The sequence below is a fragment of the Lactuca sativa genome, chromosome 7, assembly GCF_002870075.4.
Source record: "Lactuca sativa cultivar Salinas chromosome 7, Lsat_Salinas_v11, whole genome shotgun sequence".
NCBI classification, from domain to species: domain Eukaryota; kingdom Viridiplantae; phylum Streptophyta; class Magnoliopsida; order Asterales; family Asteraceae; genus Lactuca; species Lactuca sativa.
The window spans coordinates 103,281,329-103,297,500 of record NC_056629.2 but is presented as its reverse complement, the minus strand read 5'-3'; the positions used below and the strand labels follow the sequence as shown (position 1 = coordinate 103,297,500).

The 16,172-nt window shown below is 40.5% G+C and overlaps 1 protein-coding gene across 2 annotated transcripts; it reads left to right on the top strand.

Moving 5' to 3' along the window:
* Positions 1–8,952: 8,952 nt before the first annotated feature.
* On the top strand, positions 8,953–15,651 carry LOC111900862 (photosystem II D1 precursor processing protein PSB27-H2, chloroplastic). 2 transcript variants are annotated; one of them, XM_042896458.2, is made up of 5 exons: positions 8,978–9,082; positions 12,057–12,312; positions 14,301–14,382; positions 14,478–14,875; positions 15,355–15,651. In XM_042896458.2, the coding sequence occupies exons 3-5, from the start codon at positions 14,304–14,306 to the stop codon at positions 15,490–15,492; spliced, it is 615 nt and encodes a 204-aa protein (XP_042752392.1). In that variant the 5' UTR covers positions 8,978–9,082; positions 12,057–12,312; positions 14,301–14,303; the 3' UTR covers positions 15,493–15,651. The 2 variants fall into 2 exon arrangements, with proteins under 2 accessions (XP_023752512.1, XP_042752392.1); XM_023896744.2 differs by lacking the exon at positions 12,057–12,312 and having other exon boundaries at positions 8,953–9,082.
* Positions 15,652–16,172: the final 521 nt, after the last annotated feature.

Genomic DNA, 16,172 nt, shown 5'->3' with positions numbered 1-16,172 from the left:
TCACGGACGTACAGGTCTGCCAACTTCTCTGCCGACGAATTCTCCCATATGGCTAGGAAATGGGCACTCTTGGTCAATCGATCCACGATGACCCATATAGCATCGAACCCCTTTGCCATCTTCGGTAACTTCGTGATGAAATCCATCGCGATCCATTCCCATTTCCACATGGGAATTTCCAGAGGCTGCAGCTTACCGTGCGACCTCTGATGTTCGGCCTTGACCATCCTACATGTCAAACACCTCTCAACAAACCAAGCGATATCTCGCTTCATACCAGGCCACCAATAACTCGAGCTCAAATCACGGTACATCTTGGTGGCTCCCGGGTGAATAGAAAACCGAGACTGATGAGCCTCTTCCATCACGGTCTGCCGGACCCCTCCGGACATCGGAACCCAAACCCGACCGTAATGGGTCAACAATTCGCAGCTATCCTAAACAAACCGGGCGCTTTCGCCCTTAATCCTTTCCAACTTCCAGTTCTTCGGCCTCATACCCTCAATCAGAGCATCCCTGACCAAACCCACCAGCGGGGAATCCACCGTTATCCTCATACACTTGGCTGGGGTAGAGGACCCAGCCGACTTGCGGCTCAGAGCATCCGCAACCATGTTCGCTTTACCAGGATGGTAAAGGATCTCACAATCATAGTCCTTGACCACATCCAGCCACTTGCGCTGCCTCATGTTCAGGTTCGGCTGATCCATGATATGTCTCAAACTCTTGTGATCCGTGTATATAGTACAACAGACCCCATACAGATAGTGCCTCCAAATCTTGAGAGCGAAGACCACCACTCCCAACTCAAGATCGTGCGTGGGGTATCTCGTCTTGTCCAGCTTCAGCTGCCTCGATGTATAAGCTATCATTCGTCCCCTCTGCATGAGGACTGCCCCCAAACCTGTGATGGAGGCATCACAAAACATCACAAAATCCTCAACTCCCTCGGGGAGTGTCAACACCGACGCCTCGCATAAACATCGCCGCAGGGTCTCAAATGCCCTTTGTTGCTCAGGGCCCCACCGGAAATCTACCCTCTTCCTTGTTAGATGAGTGAGGGGTATGACAATCTTGGAGAAATCATGAATGAATCTCCGATAATACTCTGCTAAACCCAATAAACTCCTAATGTCTGAGGGAGATTTCGGAGTCTCCCACTGCATAACTGCCTCCACCTTGGCCGGATTGATCAAAATCCCATCCTGGTTAACGAGATGTCCGAGGAACTAGACCTCTCGCAACCAAAACTCACACTTCGAGAATTTGGCATACAGTCGTTCTCGTCGTAGAACCTCCAACAGCTCCTTGAGATGCTCCTCATGCTGCTCTCGGGTCTTGGAATACACCAAGATATCATCTATAAACACAATGACCGAGCGATCGAGCATCGGTCTGCAGAATCAGTTCATTAGATCCATGAACACTGTTGGTACGTTTGTGAGCCCAAACGACATCACCACGAACTCGTAATGACCATAACGAGCCCGAAACACGGTCTTCTCCACGTCTTCCTCCCTCACCCTTATCTGGTGATATCCTGATCTCAAGTCAATCTTGGAAAACCAAGATGCACCCTGCAGCTGATCGAAAAGATCGTCTATCATCAGGAGCGGATAACGATTCTTCATCGTTAATTTGTTCAGCTCCCTGTAGTCAATGTACATCCTGTGTGAACTGTCCTTCTTCCTGACGAAAAGGATCGGTGCTCCCAAGGTTGAACTACTCGGACGAATAAAATGCTTACCCAGCATCTCCTGCAACTGAGATGATAACTCCTGCATCTCAAGCGGTGCCAATCGGTACGGCGCCTTGGCGATAGGGGCCACACCTGGCACTAGGTCAATCCTAAACTACCTGCCTCTCCGGAGGCACTCCGGGTAACTCCTCCGGAAACACATCAGCAAACTCCCTCACCACCGGGACCTCAGAAACTGAGAGCTGCTCTCTAACCCGCATATCTACCACATACGCCAAATAACTGGCACACCCGTGTTGAATATACTATCGAGCCCTGGCTGCCGAACAAAACCCTGATCCCAACCTGGTGCCCTCACCATATACTACAAGTTCTCCCCCACTTGGGGTTCGAACCACCACCCGCTGTCCCTCACAGTCGATCATGGCGCCAAAACGGCTAAGCCAATCCATCCCTACAATCACGCATACATCCCCCATGGGGATAGGAATCAAATCTATCGGGAAGGGCACCACGAAAATCTCCAACTCGCATCCTCGGTAGACCGAAGAAGCAGAAACCCCGTGCTCGTTGGTGATCAAAACTCGCAACATGCACTCAAGGTCATTCATCAGCACACTGAACCCTCTAGAGAAGGTCTGAGATACAAACGATCGACTCGCCCCCGAGTCAAATAATACCAAAGCGGGCAAAGAATTTACTAAAAACGTACCTAATCACAGGTGCAATCAATAAGCATAACACAAATACAATAACTGAGACAGAGAATAGAAACGTACCAACAACCACATCCAGTGCTGACTTGGCCTCCTCGGCCGTGAGCGGGAAGGCGCGACCCTGAGCCTTCGGAGGCTCCACTTTGACTGGCCTCCCGTCTCCAATCCTCACAGTAGCTGGCGCGGAACCCTGCACCGACTTGGCGGCGAGCTGCGAACAGTTGGTCTTCACATGACCAAACTGATGACACTGGTAACAAATCCTCATATCTGCTGGAGGGGTGGACTGAGGACAGTCCCTGGCATAGTGCCCCTCCTTGCCATATTTGTGGCACCCACCTCCTGCTCGAAAAAACCCTGAATGAGCCTTGCCACACTTTCCACAAGTGCGGCTCTGATGGCCCCCAGACTGTGTATCAGCGGTCTTAGACCGCTTAGGCGCCGACTGAGACTGTGCCGGTGCCTGACGCTGCTCCTTCAGCTGCAGCTCTATCTCCAACTCACGTCGCCTTGTGGATTCCTGAAGGTTCAAGAGGGTATCACAACGCTGTGTAGCCACAAACTGCTGTATATCCGTCTTGAGCATACTCAGATAACGAGTCATCTGAGACTGCTCTAACGCAAACTCCGGCAAAAACATAGCCCTCTCAGTGAACATCTAGGAGATCTCCATCACAGACTCCCCATCCTGTCTCCATGTCAAAAACTCCTGAGCAAGTCGCTCCTGTTCCACGCGCGGAACGTAGCGGGTGCGAAACATATCCCGGAACTGCTCCCAAGTAATAGCAGCCCGTTGATCATCAGAATTTGAACCTGTCGTCAATCTCCACCAGTCCTTTGCCCCGAGCCTAAGCAGGTTCAGAGCACACCTAACCTTCTGGTCAGCAGGACATGAGCACATGAAGAAACAGCCCTCCACGTCAGACAACCACTGCATAGCCCTGATCACATCTTATGTACCATCAAATGTCCGGGGATTCATATTATCGAAGTCCCGGTACTAGAAAGCCCTGTCGGTTCCTCCTCCAACCCCTGTCGCAGTTACAGCCGAAGTGGCTGCAGCGGCAGCTGTCTTTGCTAAAGCTGCATATCGCTCATCAAAGTACTCCACCATCGCGGTCTCAATCGACCTAAACATCTCTGGTAGCTGCACTCGGAATGCAGCATCAATCTCGTCGTGTATGATCTCTCGAATCCTGACATCTAACTCCTCGGTCCCTATCTGAACCACGGGCTCAGGTGCTACCGACACCTCCAACTCTCCGTCTCCCAACCCCGATCCTGATCCTGATCCGGATCCTGAAGCAACACGTCTCGTCACCACCATACTGAAATATATATACAAGTCATCAGATAAATAACATAATGTCGGGAGACCAAAACCCACAAACCCTAGGGGTTGTGATTTCCTTACTACCCGTATGGGTCCTGTGCTTCTAGTAGTACGGGCCCATACTACCTTCCAAACCTACCCATATTTGTCTCAAGTATCACCACAACACCCTAACAATATCATCAACATAGGAAATGCGCTCAGTCCTCACTTCTAGGGGAATACCAAATATCTCGCATCTAGTCTCATCACTTATCACGACTCACACATCCATGAAACTTCCATCATCCCCTGTAGCGCCAGTGCACGCTAGCTGCACATAACGTTGGACCCAATAGACTTTTAAATATCCAATCCTACCCGAAGGCCGAATCAACATTCTCAGGCTATAAGGTCTTTATTATGCACAACCGTGATGCATACACTAAACATCTACAGTTATGATGTCAATTTCACGTACAAGAAACCCTAGGCTAATAGGCATCATGTAATCAGGCAAATCTATCATGCGATTCCTAAAGATCCCTAGCCTAGCACTAGCATGCTGTTCTAACATATCAGAATATCAAATAACTACATGGTATTTTAGGGTTTACTTATAGGTTTCGGTTGATCGTACCCTCTGCATCCTCCATCCTTTATTTTGAAAACCATTTTAAAACTTACTTTTCGAAAATCTCCTTGATTTGAGAGTGGATTCACACGAGTGTTCCTCCAGTTCACTCAAACCAAGGCTTTAATACCAACTTGCAACATCCATAAATTTTACGCCAAATTTAAACTTTTCAATCATAAATAAAAACCAAATAGCATTGTTTACAAAATGTTTTCAAATCATTATCCATCAGAGTGTCCCAAAAATCATAACATAAGGATGAGGAGCGGTACAGTCACGCCTTCGCCTTTCTATGATCTCCTGAAGTACCTGAAACAATAAACTGAAAACTATAAGCCCGAGGGCTTAGTGAGCTACCCCTAAAATACCAATACCACACTGACAATACCATATTAGTAATAATCAATCAATCAACATGCACATTGGGCCATCGGCCTGACTGGACCGCCCTACAGGGCCTACAGTCTATCTGGATCTATCCCGAGCCTTCGGCATGACTGGTCCGCCACTGGGGCCTACAGTCTCCCCATACCGCTCATAGGGTGTGTTGGCCTACAACACAAAGCAGGTCCGCCTCAACCCAACCAACAAGCAAATACTATGTGCACATAACTATCATCTACTGGCATATATAAACATCAAGCATATTTATCACTGGTCATCAATCATAGAATTCTCTCGTAACTAGAGTACCGACCTAGCAGGTCACTAATATACCAATCCCTACGGATCATAAGAGCATAGCATATTGTCTACCCTGATTCCGATCTAACAGATCATAACCACATATAGCATACCATAACAATAACAACTAAAGGGCCAGCCTTGGTGCCGTAGAACCTATCGATATAGTGAGGATAACTCACCTCGCAGATGTCGAATCGGAAGGTAAGCTCCAACTCTTAGATCACTTGACACAGGCTCCACCACCTATAGCACAATATGTTCGTAAGTCTTTAACCTTATAAGGTACTCCATAACCCACTAGTCAACCCCTGATCAAAGTCAAAGCCCTTAGTCAAGGTCAACAATCCATGTTGACCTTGACTCGCCGAGTACCCTCGGCTACTCGCCGAGTTCCTTGAAGCACATTCCAACTCGCCGAGTCATTAGGGTGACTCGTCAAGTTCCTTCGATTCTTGGACAAACTTTAAGGCCACCCATCAAGTTCCCTCCTTGCAACTCGACGGATACACACTCATACATATATCCAGGAGAAAACTCATCCGACTCGCCGAGTTGTTCTTCAACTCGTCGAGTCTATGGCAATCATCATCGGACTCGCCGAGTTGTTCATCCAACTCGTCGAGTCCACGGTCATCTTCATGTAACTCGCTGAGTCAATTCAGTCCTTTTTCCATACAGACCTATTTTGAGCCATGCAGCGGCTCCAACTCACATATCCAAGCTTCTAGGGCATGCTTGTCACGTAAAGTTGCAAACTTTACGTACATGCATGGCTTTAAATGCTCCAAATGCCAAATCTAAGCTCTTAATGGGGCTTCATGCCCAAGAGGGACCTCAATCACGACCAAAACTATAACTTTATGCTTCTAGAATCCGAAGAGGGTCCATATCTGAAGTTACAATTTCAGATCTAGCCCTTAGCTCATCATACCAACTTGATATTCCAAGAAAACCCTAAAACTCAATTAATAGAGGATATCTATAAGGAAAATGACGGTTCAGGTACCTCTGGAAGATGATATTTGAAATGAATATTGATTTCCACACTCTAATTGCTCCAACCCTCCTTCTCCTCCAAGTCTTCTCCTTCCAAAAATCCTCTTTTCAAGCTTCAACACATACACAAGGCACACACACACACGAATAAGGGCTCTCAAGGACTCTTTAGAACTGTAAAGAGGTCCAAGGGAGGCTAAGCCGCTAAGGTCCTTTTAAATAGGGATACAAACCCCGGGATTTAGGGTTTCATCTGCCAGCTCCTACTCGCCGAGTAGGTCACTTAACACGCGATCCCACCCCGTTGCTACTCGACGAGTAGGGAAATCAACTCGTCGAGTAGAGCTTAACCCAATACATCTTATTTAAAACAATACCTGAGAATCGGGGCATTAGATCACCATCAACAATCCTCAACACTTCGACAAGTGGCTTTGTGGTTTTAAGAGAACAAACAACACTAGGCCAAAAACTTCTCTCGTCCATGATTATTTTCTTTATCTCTTTTCCATCAGCTTTCTTTGCCCAATTATATCTCCCCTATTCTGTTGAAACAAACATCTGTTGCAATGGTTCTTTTAATTCATACATGCTTTGTATAGTCTAAAATGTTGTGGCAAATCTCGTGGCTACTGGTCTAAGAAGATCTTTTTTTTAAATACTTTCTAGCTAAAATTAAAACACACTGATGATTGTAAATGAAGTTGCTAACCTTTTTTTGCTTTGATCAAGACATTTTTTGTTGTGTCAAGTCCTCAATTTTCTCAAACATCAGGTTGATGCAATGAGCAGCACATGGGGTCCAATACAAACTCTTTCTTTTCTCCATCAGCAATGTTCCAACGGCTTTGTAAGCACTCGCATTATCAGTCACCACTTGAATAACGACATCTTCACTGATTTCCTCAATTACCCCATCAAGCAACTCGAATAATTTTAAAGCATTTGTGATACAATCTTATGCATCAACTGTTTTTAAGAAAAGTTTACCATGTTGATTGTTCACTAAGAAGTTGATCAAGCTTCTATTTCTCATATCTGACCATCCATCCGATAATAATGAAACTCTAGTAGTCTTCCATGTTGCCTTTATCTCGTCCACAATTGTGTTTGTTGTTTTGACTTCTTCTTGTAAGATCCAATTTCTCAACTTGTACATGGTAGGAGGTTTCAATCCTCGACCATAGTTACCAACAGAACATAGCATACTAACGAATGAAGGACTATTTGCTACATTAAACGGGATCCCATTCTCATAAAAGAATCTCCCGAGGTCTAAGCAAACCTTGTTTCGTTGCTCTTTAACTGTGGTTGGTGTCATTTTCCACCTGAAGTTGGCCCTTCTTCATCGTCTCCTGGGGTATTCACAAATCGATCCATTGGCCCTCTAACACCCTTTTGGACACTTGGATAGCAGTTGCCATGCTTTGGTGCATTGACACGCACACTCCCATTTACACCTCCACTACCTACAAAGTATGCTCCACCATTAATAGTCTCCTCAAAATTCCGTTGGTATCTGAATTTTGAACTTTCAAAGTCTTTCAAGATTTGCTTCATCTCTTCTTTCACTTCCGGAGGCACTAGAGGACAAGGAGATGTATTTTTGTGCGTACCAGCAAGATGTGTATTCAACCTATATACTCCTCCGGTGATAATTTTCTCACAAAACTTGCACATTAGATATTTATACCCTTTCTTTGCACCCTATGCTGGCACCTCCTTTTCTCCACCATACCGCCAAGTTGGATATGTTCGTGATCCCTTACCAGCCATCGTAAATCTTGAAGCCTTCGGTTCGCTAGAGAGAATTTAAGAGGGTGCGATGACGAGAGAGAAAAGAAACGATGGCGACTGACTAGGTTAGAAACGGTTTATGAAGTTTATAAATATGTATAGAAAAATAAGTTAGAGTCGAAGAGTCAAAGTCAAAAAGGGAATAAAATACAAAAAAGTCAAAAAAAAAAGTCAATAAAAACATGTCTATGAATCTTAATCCTCGACGCCTCAAGCTGCCTCACTCCGGTGAGGCTTCAGCCTCATTTTGGCCATCTGAGGCTTAGGATTTGAGGCTTTTTTCTCACGCCTTAGCCGAGGCTAGCCTTGAGGCTTACGCCTCAAACCGCCTTTTTAAACCTTGTCTGTAACATAAGTCAACAACAAGATGATTGAAATGCGTGTCTTGGATACTCATACACTAAGGCGAGTGTACCCTCACTTGGGCATTTACACAAACAGATTGTGTGCATACAATGTAATTACCTTTAGCACAAGAATCATCAAACAGGTGAAACATTGTTGCATAAAATTGGTAAATTTGAAACATTGTTGTATTCTAAAGATGCATTTTAACTCATGAGTTAACAGGTCCCGGTTATAATGTTGCATATTTTGGTCCTAGAAGGAATCAGGGTTGTGTGTATTTCGTCTAAAAAACAAGAGTAAATTACACGAATGGTCCTTATGGTTTAGGGTAATTTGCGCGTTTGGTCCCTAACTTATTTTTTTAACTCGGAAGGTCCCTACTGTTTGTTTTTGTTACGCACTTGGTCTCTATCTTACCTAAAAAGACTATTTTTCCATTGATTTTTTAATTTATTTAAACAAACACACCCTCAACCCCACCCCTCTCACCTTACTTTACCTACCCTACCATTTTTGCCTATTTAAATAATGGTATTTTTAGATAATACAGGGACCAAGTGCGTAACAAAAACAAACAGTAGGGACCAAGCGCGTAACAAAAACAAATAGTAGGGACCTTCCGAGTTAAAAAAAATAAGTTAGGGACCAAGCGTGCAAATTATCCCAAACCATAAGGACCATTCGTGTAATTTACTCAAAAAACAATTGATTATTAAATAAATAAGCATTTAACCCTATTATAAAAATCGATACATGTATATAAAATCGGTTACGATTACCATTCGTTTCATCCACTTGTCCTTTCTCGTTTCTCCTTACTCTGCTATTCTACTCTACGATTTCATCAGCATCGCCTCTGCTATTTCCTCATTTCATCAGCATCAGCACAGGTATGTATCGAATTTCTTGCTATTTCTCCTTCGACTTTGCTATTTTTTGCTGCCTACTTGATTGAATTTTCAACATTTCTCGATTCAAACTCAAGAAAGAGAAGGGTAACGCAGCTTAGCTTTTGTTGCCTCATGTGTGGTTTTCATTATCTCCATCTTCGCCTTCACCTGCAGTCCTACCCCATCTCTCTAATTTGAAACCCACCACACAACCACCACAAATTAGATTTTGGGTGATTACTTTAGCATTGTAGTTGGGTTTTCGATCTGGGTTCGACTCATTTGTGGACGATTACAACACCCATCTTAAGTGTTTTACTTTTTGGCCGACAGTGTTTTCTAAGAATGTCTGCTTCCTTGGTCACGCGTCCCCGAATTCTAGCGACAAACACGGTATTGCTCTAGTGTTTTTGTTGTTTAAAGGAATGATCGAAATAACCGAATTTCCTGCTATTTCTCCTTCTACTTTGCGTTTTTTTGCTGCTCTTTTAATTGAATTTCTTGATCGAAATTCTTGTTCAGATTTTTTGTTGCTGCTCCCGTTTTGCGTTTTTCATTTGCTTCTGCTGTTATTGTTTGATTGGCAGAAATCAAAGTGCATGAGTTCATTGAAGGTAGTACTTTCAAAAGTACATTTTATGCACACAATCTGTTTGTGTAAATGCCCAAGTGAGGGTACACTGGCCATAGTGTATGAGTATCCAAGACATGCATTTCAATCATCTTGTTGTTGACTTATGTAGTCTATGTTAGGTGAGCCACATACTTTGTAAACACTTTCTTTCTAATGAAATGGTTATTTATTACTTTGATTACTATGATGCATGTCTTGTGATACTAAACATGATGTCCTCCGTCCCCGAACGTTTCCACCGTTCCGGTTTAGGGGTGTGACACAAAATGACCCAGGGCGCAAAAATGGCCCTGTATACCAACCCAGTATGCACGACGTACTGTTCGATCGAAGAAAGGGAATTGGGTAGAAACCCGTTACGCGCAACATACCAAGATGGTATGCCCGACGTAACTCGCTGATGTCCGAATCTCTACTTTGAGTGATTAATCCTTTATGACAACTCATCCAATACTCAGATCTAACTCCAAAAAAGGTCTTAACTGATAAAGTTGACAACTTTTAGCTTTTGGATGGCTTAATGGAGCCCCACACCAAGCCCTAGGTCCATAACTTCATAAAAAGGTTAACAACTCATGGACGATGAACTACACCCCCAAGATCTGATTTTTATGACTTAAAAGCCTCATAAGGACCGGAAGTGATGCTCAAAGGTTATGGAGTAACTTTTACTCACAAGATCCAAGCCATGGAACCAAGAAATAACCAAAACATGAGCCAATTCTAGATCTAGTGAAATGAGCTATACATATTTAAGTTTTATACCTTTTGAGGTTAAGGAATGACAAATGAGTTTAAGATCTAAGAGCTTGAGCTTCACCAAGCTTCAATGGTGGACTTCTTCTTCAAGATATACCCAAAAATACTCATAAACACTCAAGAGGCTCAAAATCTTCACAAATGGGGGTCGGGTTTCAAGATGAAGATTTGGAGAGGACGGAGGCTGAATATGGAGAGAGTTTACAGAAGTTAAGTTGCTTAAATAGGACTTAAACTCGAAAAAATAGGGTTTTCACCCTGTATAATTACGCCCATCGTAATTAGGTACACCCATCGTACTGGATAAAGTCCCGCTTCTAATTTAAACTTCAAATGACCATAACTTATTCGTTCCAACTCTGATTTCGGCGTTCTTTATACCCACGAAAAGGTATCGAAAATCTATACAACCCTCTCTAGTTAAATTTAGCTTAACACAAGTGGAACTCAAAACTATAGTCCTTGCAAGCAGTCTGACACCTATCTTTCCCCAGTTCATCCTTGATTCCCACTCACGACTCAAAGACTTAGATCTCACAACCAAACTTGTTAACCTTCAATAAGGCCTAAACTTTACTTTCTCAAAGCCCTAAAGTCTTCACATAATTGATTTACGACCCACGAGCTCTGAATCATAGAATGATCCAAACAGAGTGTTACAATATATATATATATATATATATATATATATATATATATATATATATATATATATATATATATATATGGATATCTTGTAAAAACACCATTAAAATGCAAATACACTTTCAAATAAACAAAGTTAGGGTTTTCGTTAGCCATGCACTTCACCTCTATAAAAAACCAAACTTCAAAAGAACCCAAGATGAGAAGAAACTTACTCGAGTTGAGGGAGAAAATTATGTTTTGCTCCTCAACGATTGAAGAAAACGACTATGTAGAAATGTGAGTGTAAATGAAACCTTTCTCAAACACTTTATTTAAACCAAAATCTACATAGTATTGCTTACATGTCATTTAAGTGATGAAATCGGAGGTCAAAGTCCACATCACTTAATTACTTGGTGACAGCTTCATCTCTTTCAAAACGATGTAAATGATATATAATTTTTCACTTTAATGGGTGAGAGATAAAATAATTATTTTAAGACGTTTAAAACCAAGTGAAAATGACATAAAAGCCCTTAAGTTTTTACAAAAATGACGGTTTTACCCTTGGACGTGTTTTAGGTCCAGTAAAGCTCGAAGTTTTGTTTAATATGTTCATTTTTACCCTTATAGTTGGTTTCCAAGTAACCTACCGGTTACCTAATGCCAGTAAAGCCCTATGGTTCCTAAAATATAAGAACCGCCTTAAGCGGTTCCGGTTCCGGTTCTCATTATCTTGGGACCGTTATCCGTTGGGTAACCGGCGGTTTCGGTTTTTATACTGGGCACCCGGAACCGGTGGGTAACCGGAACCAGAACCGGTGGATACCCGGTCTTTTAATAGTTTTTTTAATAGTATTGTTTAATATATTTCTTAATAAAAATTATATGCAAAAGTTAAATTACTAAAAGACACCCGGACAGGGTTTTATGACTTTGGTCTTTACTCTTTAGTTGTCGCTGTATGTCTTGGCCGCTAACATTCACAAAACACAATTCACAACCACACACAAGATTTGAGTGTCTCGTTCTCGCACTCTCGCTGTAGCCTACTTCAATCGCATATCCTTCTCGCATCATCGCTCCAGCTTAAGTCGTTCTTACTTCAATCGACGACGTGTTCAATTCAGTGTCCATGGTGCACGCCGCCGACTCGTTTCTTTGAATCCGACATACCTGGGAGGCTGCGACGACTTCTCCGGCTCCACAGGTGAGATTAATGATTCTTTTACTGATTATGATTCTCTATGCTGATTAACGATTCCTTTCGCTATGAAATCCTTTCATTTACTCACTGATGACACGTATTACGGTATTAGGAGCAAGGTTACGTACCCACTTAAGGGTGTTAAGTGTGTCAAAGTCTAACTTGCTCTTTTGGAGAACTAGGCTAGATTCTTAATAAAAATTGACTGTTGTTAAAAAATTATATAATAGCCAAGTAAATCTCTGGGTTATACTGTATAAGAACTCATCTTCAATTTGAACTTCTCCAAGAACTCATCAGCAATATCTCCGTTCTTAGATATGAACTTCTCCAAGAACTCATCTTCAGGCAACCACATCACATTAAGAAACTTTGGTGTCTTCTTCAAAACCTTTTTTTGATGTCAAAATATTTAAAATTTTATACCTGGGAATCACTCGTTCTTCCAAATTAAGCATCAAACAAGTAGGTCGACGAACTAACACAGCCTTATCAAACTTAACTGTATTTAAGAAGAATTCAATCCCAAGATTTAACTTTGATTCAGATACTCTAAATTTTATACATGAGTATCAGGGCCGGTCCAAGCTGATTTGAGGCCCGGGGCAAAATAAAAAACGAGACCCTCATAACGATTTCTTTTTGTTAATGAAATACGGCATCTCGGAAATTTTTTTTAAATTAAAAAGTTAATACAATAACACTCTTTATGCAAATACTTACTTTAGTGAGGTGTAGTTCGTTTCAAGATCTATGATTAGTACAAATTAATAATTAAAGTTTTCAATTGCAAAGTCTGTAAAAGATATACATAAAACATGTACACTGAGTTACAAAATTTCAGTAAAAAAAAATACTAAAAATCATATTTAATTGAACTCTAGAACTCAAATTAACGAAAATACTTAGTTGAATAAAGCCTAGATATAAAACATCGCTAATAACCAAAACTAATATTAATATATTTTAATTAATAGCAATAAGACTAATATTAAAGGGAGGGAAAAGATACAGAGATGGTAATTGCTGGCCCTTAGCCAAACTACAAGTAAGAAACAAATAGAATTACATAGAAATCGTTGGGCCCTAGGCCTTACAAGTAAAATGTAAGAAAAAACAAAGCAAAAAAAAACCTTTGGCCAACTCTAGTTTCGAACTCTGGACATGTAATTAGATAATGAAGCGCTTCATCCAAATCAACTACATATGTTTTAGTTTATTTGTTCGGCGTTATTTTTTTATATTAGCAGAAAACTAGATACATATATATGCTAATCATTATTTGAAGGGGCCCCGAGATTTGGTGAGGCCCGGGGCGGTCACCCAACTTGCCCACCCCCTAGGGCCGGCCCTGATGAGTATCCAAGACATGCATTTCAATCATCTTGCTGTTGACTTATGTTACAGATTGTGGGTGCATCAGTTTGTAGTTTTGTTTGACTCATCGCATGAGTTATATATATATATATATATATATATATATATATATATATATATATATATATATATATATATATATATATATATATATATATATATATATATACTGTAAATAATAGTTACCATCACATTATCTAGGCCATAATTTGGTCTGTTGATGAGCTAGTTATGAAGCTGATAATGACAATCTAACATTCAGTGATTAAAGCACTTACCAAGGTGGTTCTTACAAATCCATCTGGATTTATTGTTTTACATCGGGAAAATGACAGAAACTAACCGATTTTATATGTTTACAGACATGTATTGATTTTTATAATAGGGTTAAATGCTTATTTATTTGATAATCAATTGTTTTTTAGACGAAATATGCGCAACCCTGTTTCATTCTAGGACAAAAATATGCAACATTATAACCGGGACCCGTTAACTCATGAGTTAAAATGCATCTTTAGAATACAACAATGTTTCAAATTTACCAATTTTATGCAACAATGTTTCACCTTTTTGATGATTCTTGTGCTAAAGGTAATTACATAAAATTGAAACAGGAAATGACATCTTTCCTCTCATTGAAGATCCGATTCCCTTATATATTCAATTCAATCAATAAAATCACACCAGAAAACGAAAGTAAGTGCTACTTTACATTTTAATTACAAGTACTACACAAATAAATAAAAGTAAATTCCTACTTTTTGCATTTAACCTGTTTTTTTACTTATCAGATAAACATAAACCGCAGTCCACCTGTCACATTGTTTGTAAAGACACATGGTGTAACAACAACAACAGGCGGCATGTCATAGCAAGTGGCGGTGTTTCAATCTTAGCATTCAACTATGGATTGCCACTAGCTTGGGCTGAAAATGAGCAAGAGGAGAAAGATGAAAGTTTAGTAGGGGCATTTAAGTCATTATTTGACCCTAATGAGAAGACAAAATCCGGGAAAGTGTTGCCAAAGGCGTACTTGAATTCAGCACGAGAAGTAGTGAAGACTTTAAGGGAATCATTAAATGAAGATCCGAATGACATGGCAAAATTTAGACGCACTGCGGATGCAGCTAAGGCATCCATACGTGAGTACCTAGGCAGTTGGAGGGGAGAGAAAACAGTAATAAACGAGGTAAATTTCTTTGGGGTAAATTGTAAATATAACAAAGAGTAAAATTACACGAATGGTCCCTATGATTTAGGTTAATTTGCACGTTTGGTCTCTAACTTATTTTTTTAACTCAGAAGGTCCCTAGTGTTTGTTTTTGTTACGTCCATACTGTGTGTTTTTGTTACACGCTTGTCAATTTCTTACCTAAAAAAACTATTATTTAAATAGAGAAAAAATTGTGGGGTAGGTAAGGTAAGACAAATGGTGAGGTCGGGGTGTGTTTATTTAAAAAATTAAAAAATCAAAGGCAAAATAGTCTTTTTAGATAAGAAAGAGACCAAACGCGTAATAAAAACAAACAGTAGAGACCTTCAAAGTTAAAAAAATAAGTTGAGGACCAAACGTACAAATCACTCTAAATGATAGGGACCATTCGTGTAATTTACTCTATAAGAAATAGCAATGTAATGTAAATTTCTTTGGGGTAAATTGTGGTGCAGGAATCATATGTTGTGATTGTGAAAGCAATTAGAGCACTGGCAAGTTTCTACTCAAAGGCGGGCCCATCTGCTCCACTTCCAGAATCAGTCAAGTCAGAAATCATGAGCAATCTTGATACCGCAGACAAGTTTTTGTGAGCCTTCATTTTGGGTCTTACAAGTACAACAATTTAACAATTTAGCACGACGTGCTTTTCTCATTTTATCAATTTAGTCATGTTATGTATTTTTTTTGTAGTGATAAAAAAATCGGTGTTGAACATTATATACAATTCAATATTTTTTCTTGTGATCAAATGATTACTTTTTATTTGTCTTATTTAAATGTTACAAGCATGTCTTTACCTATAAGTTAGATGTTTTAATCGGACAACAAAAAAAAATCATGGTTTCATCGAATGTATAACATTGTTAAATAACTTAATTGTAAAATCAAGGTTGTAAAAAAGTTTGACTTTAGCTAGTTGATGGACCGAGTTTAAATGATTAATCGGTTAGACGATGATTCGGGGACTTTAAATTGCTAATATTTTAAAAAATTAAATATGACTATTATCATAATGAAATATGTTAATATAATTAATACAATATTAATCAATCTTCAATCTTTAAATAGTTTGTATTGAGATATAACTTCTTCAAAATGTTCAAATTTTATCGTTTGACACTTATGGACTAAATAAAGATTAATCGAGACCTAGTCAAAATTTTTATAATTTAAACACCGAATAAAACTATAAACAAGAAGGATATTTTCGTGGATGAGGTGACAATGTCACCACGATTGTGCACAACATCCCAGGTGCCATGATCGTGGT

Excerpts from the sequence above, each read along its gene's own strand:
- LOC111900862 (XM_023896744.2), top strand. The coding sequence starts at position 14,304 with ATGACATCTTTCCTCTCATTGAAGATCCGATTCCCTTATATATTCAAT. Across the intron at positions 14,383-14,477 it reads AATCACACCAGAAAACGAAA|ATAAACATAAACCGCAGTCC; the intron begins GTAAGTGCTACT and ends TTTACTTATCAG. Across the intron at positions 14,876-15,354 it reads AGAAAACAGTAATAAACGAG|GAATCATATGTTGTGATTGT; the intron begins GTAAATTTCTTT and ends ATTGTGGTGCAG.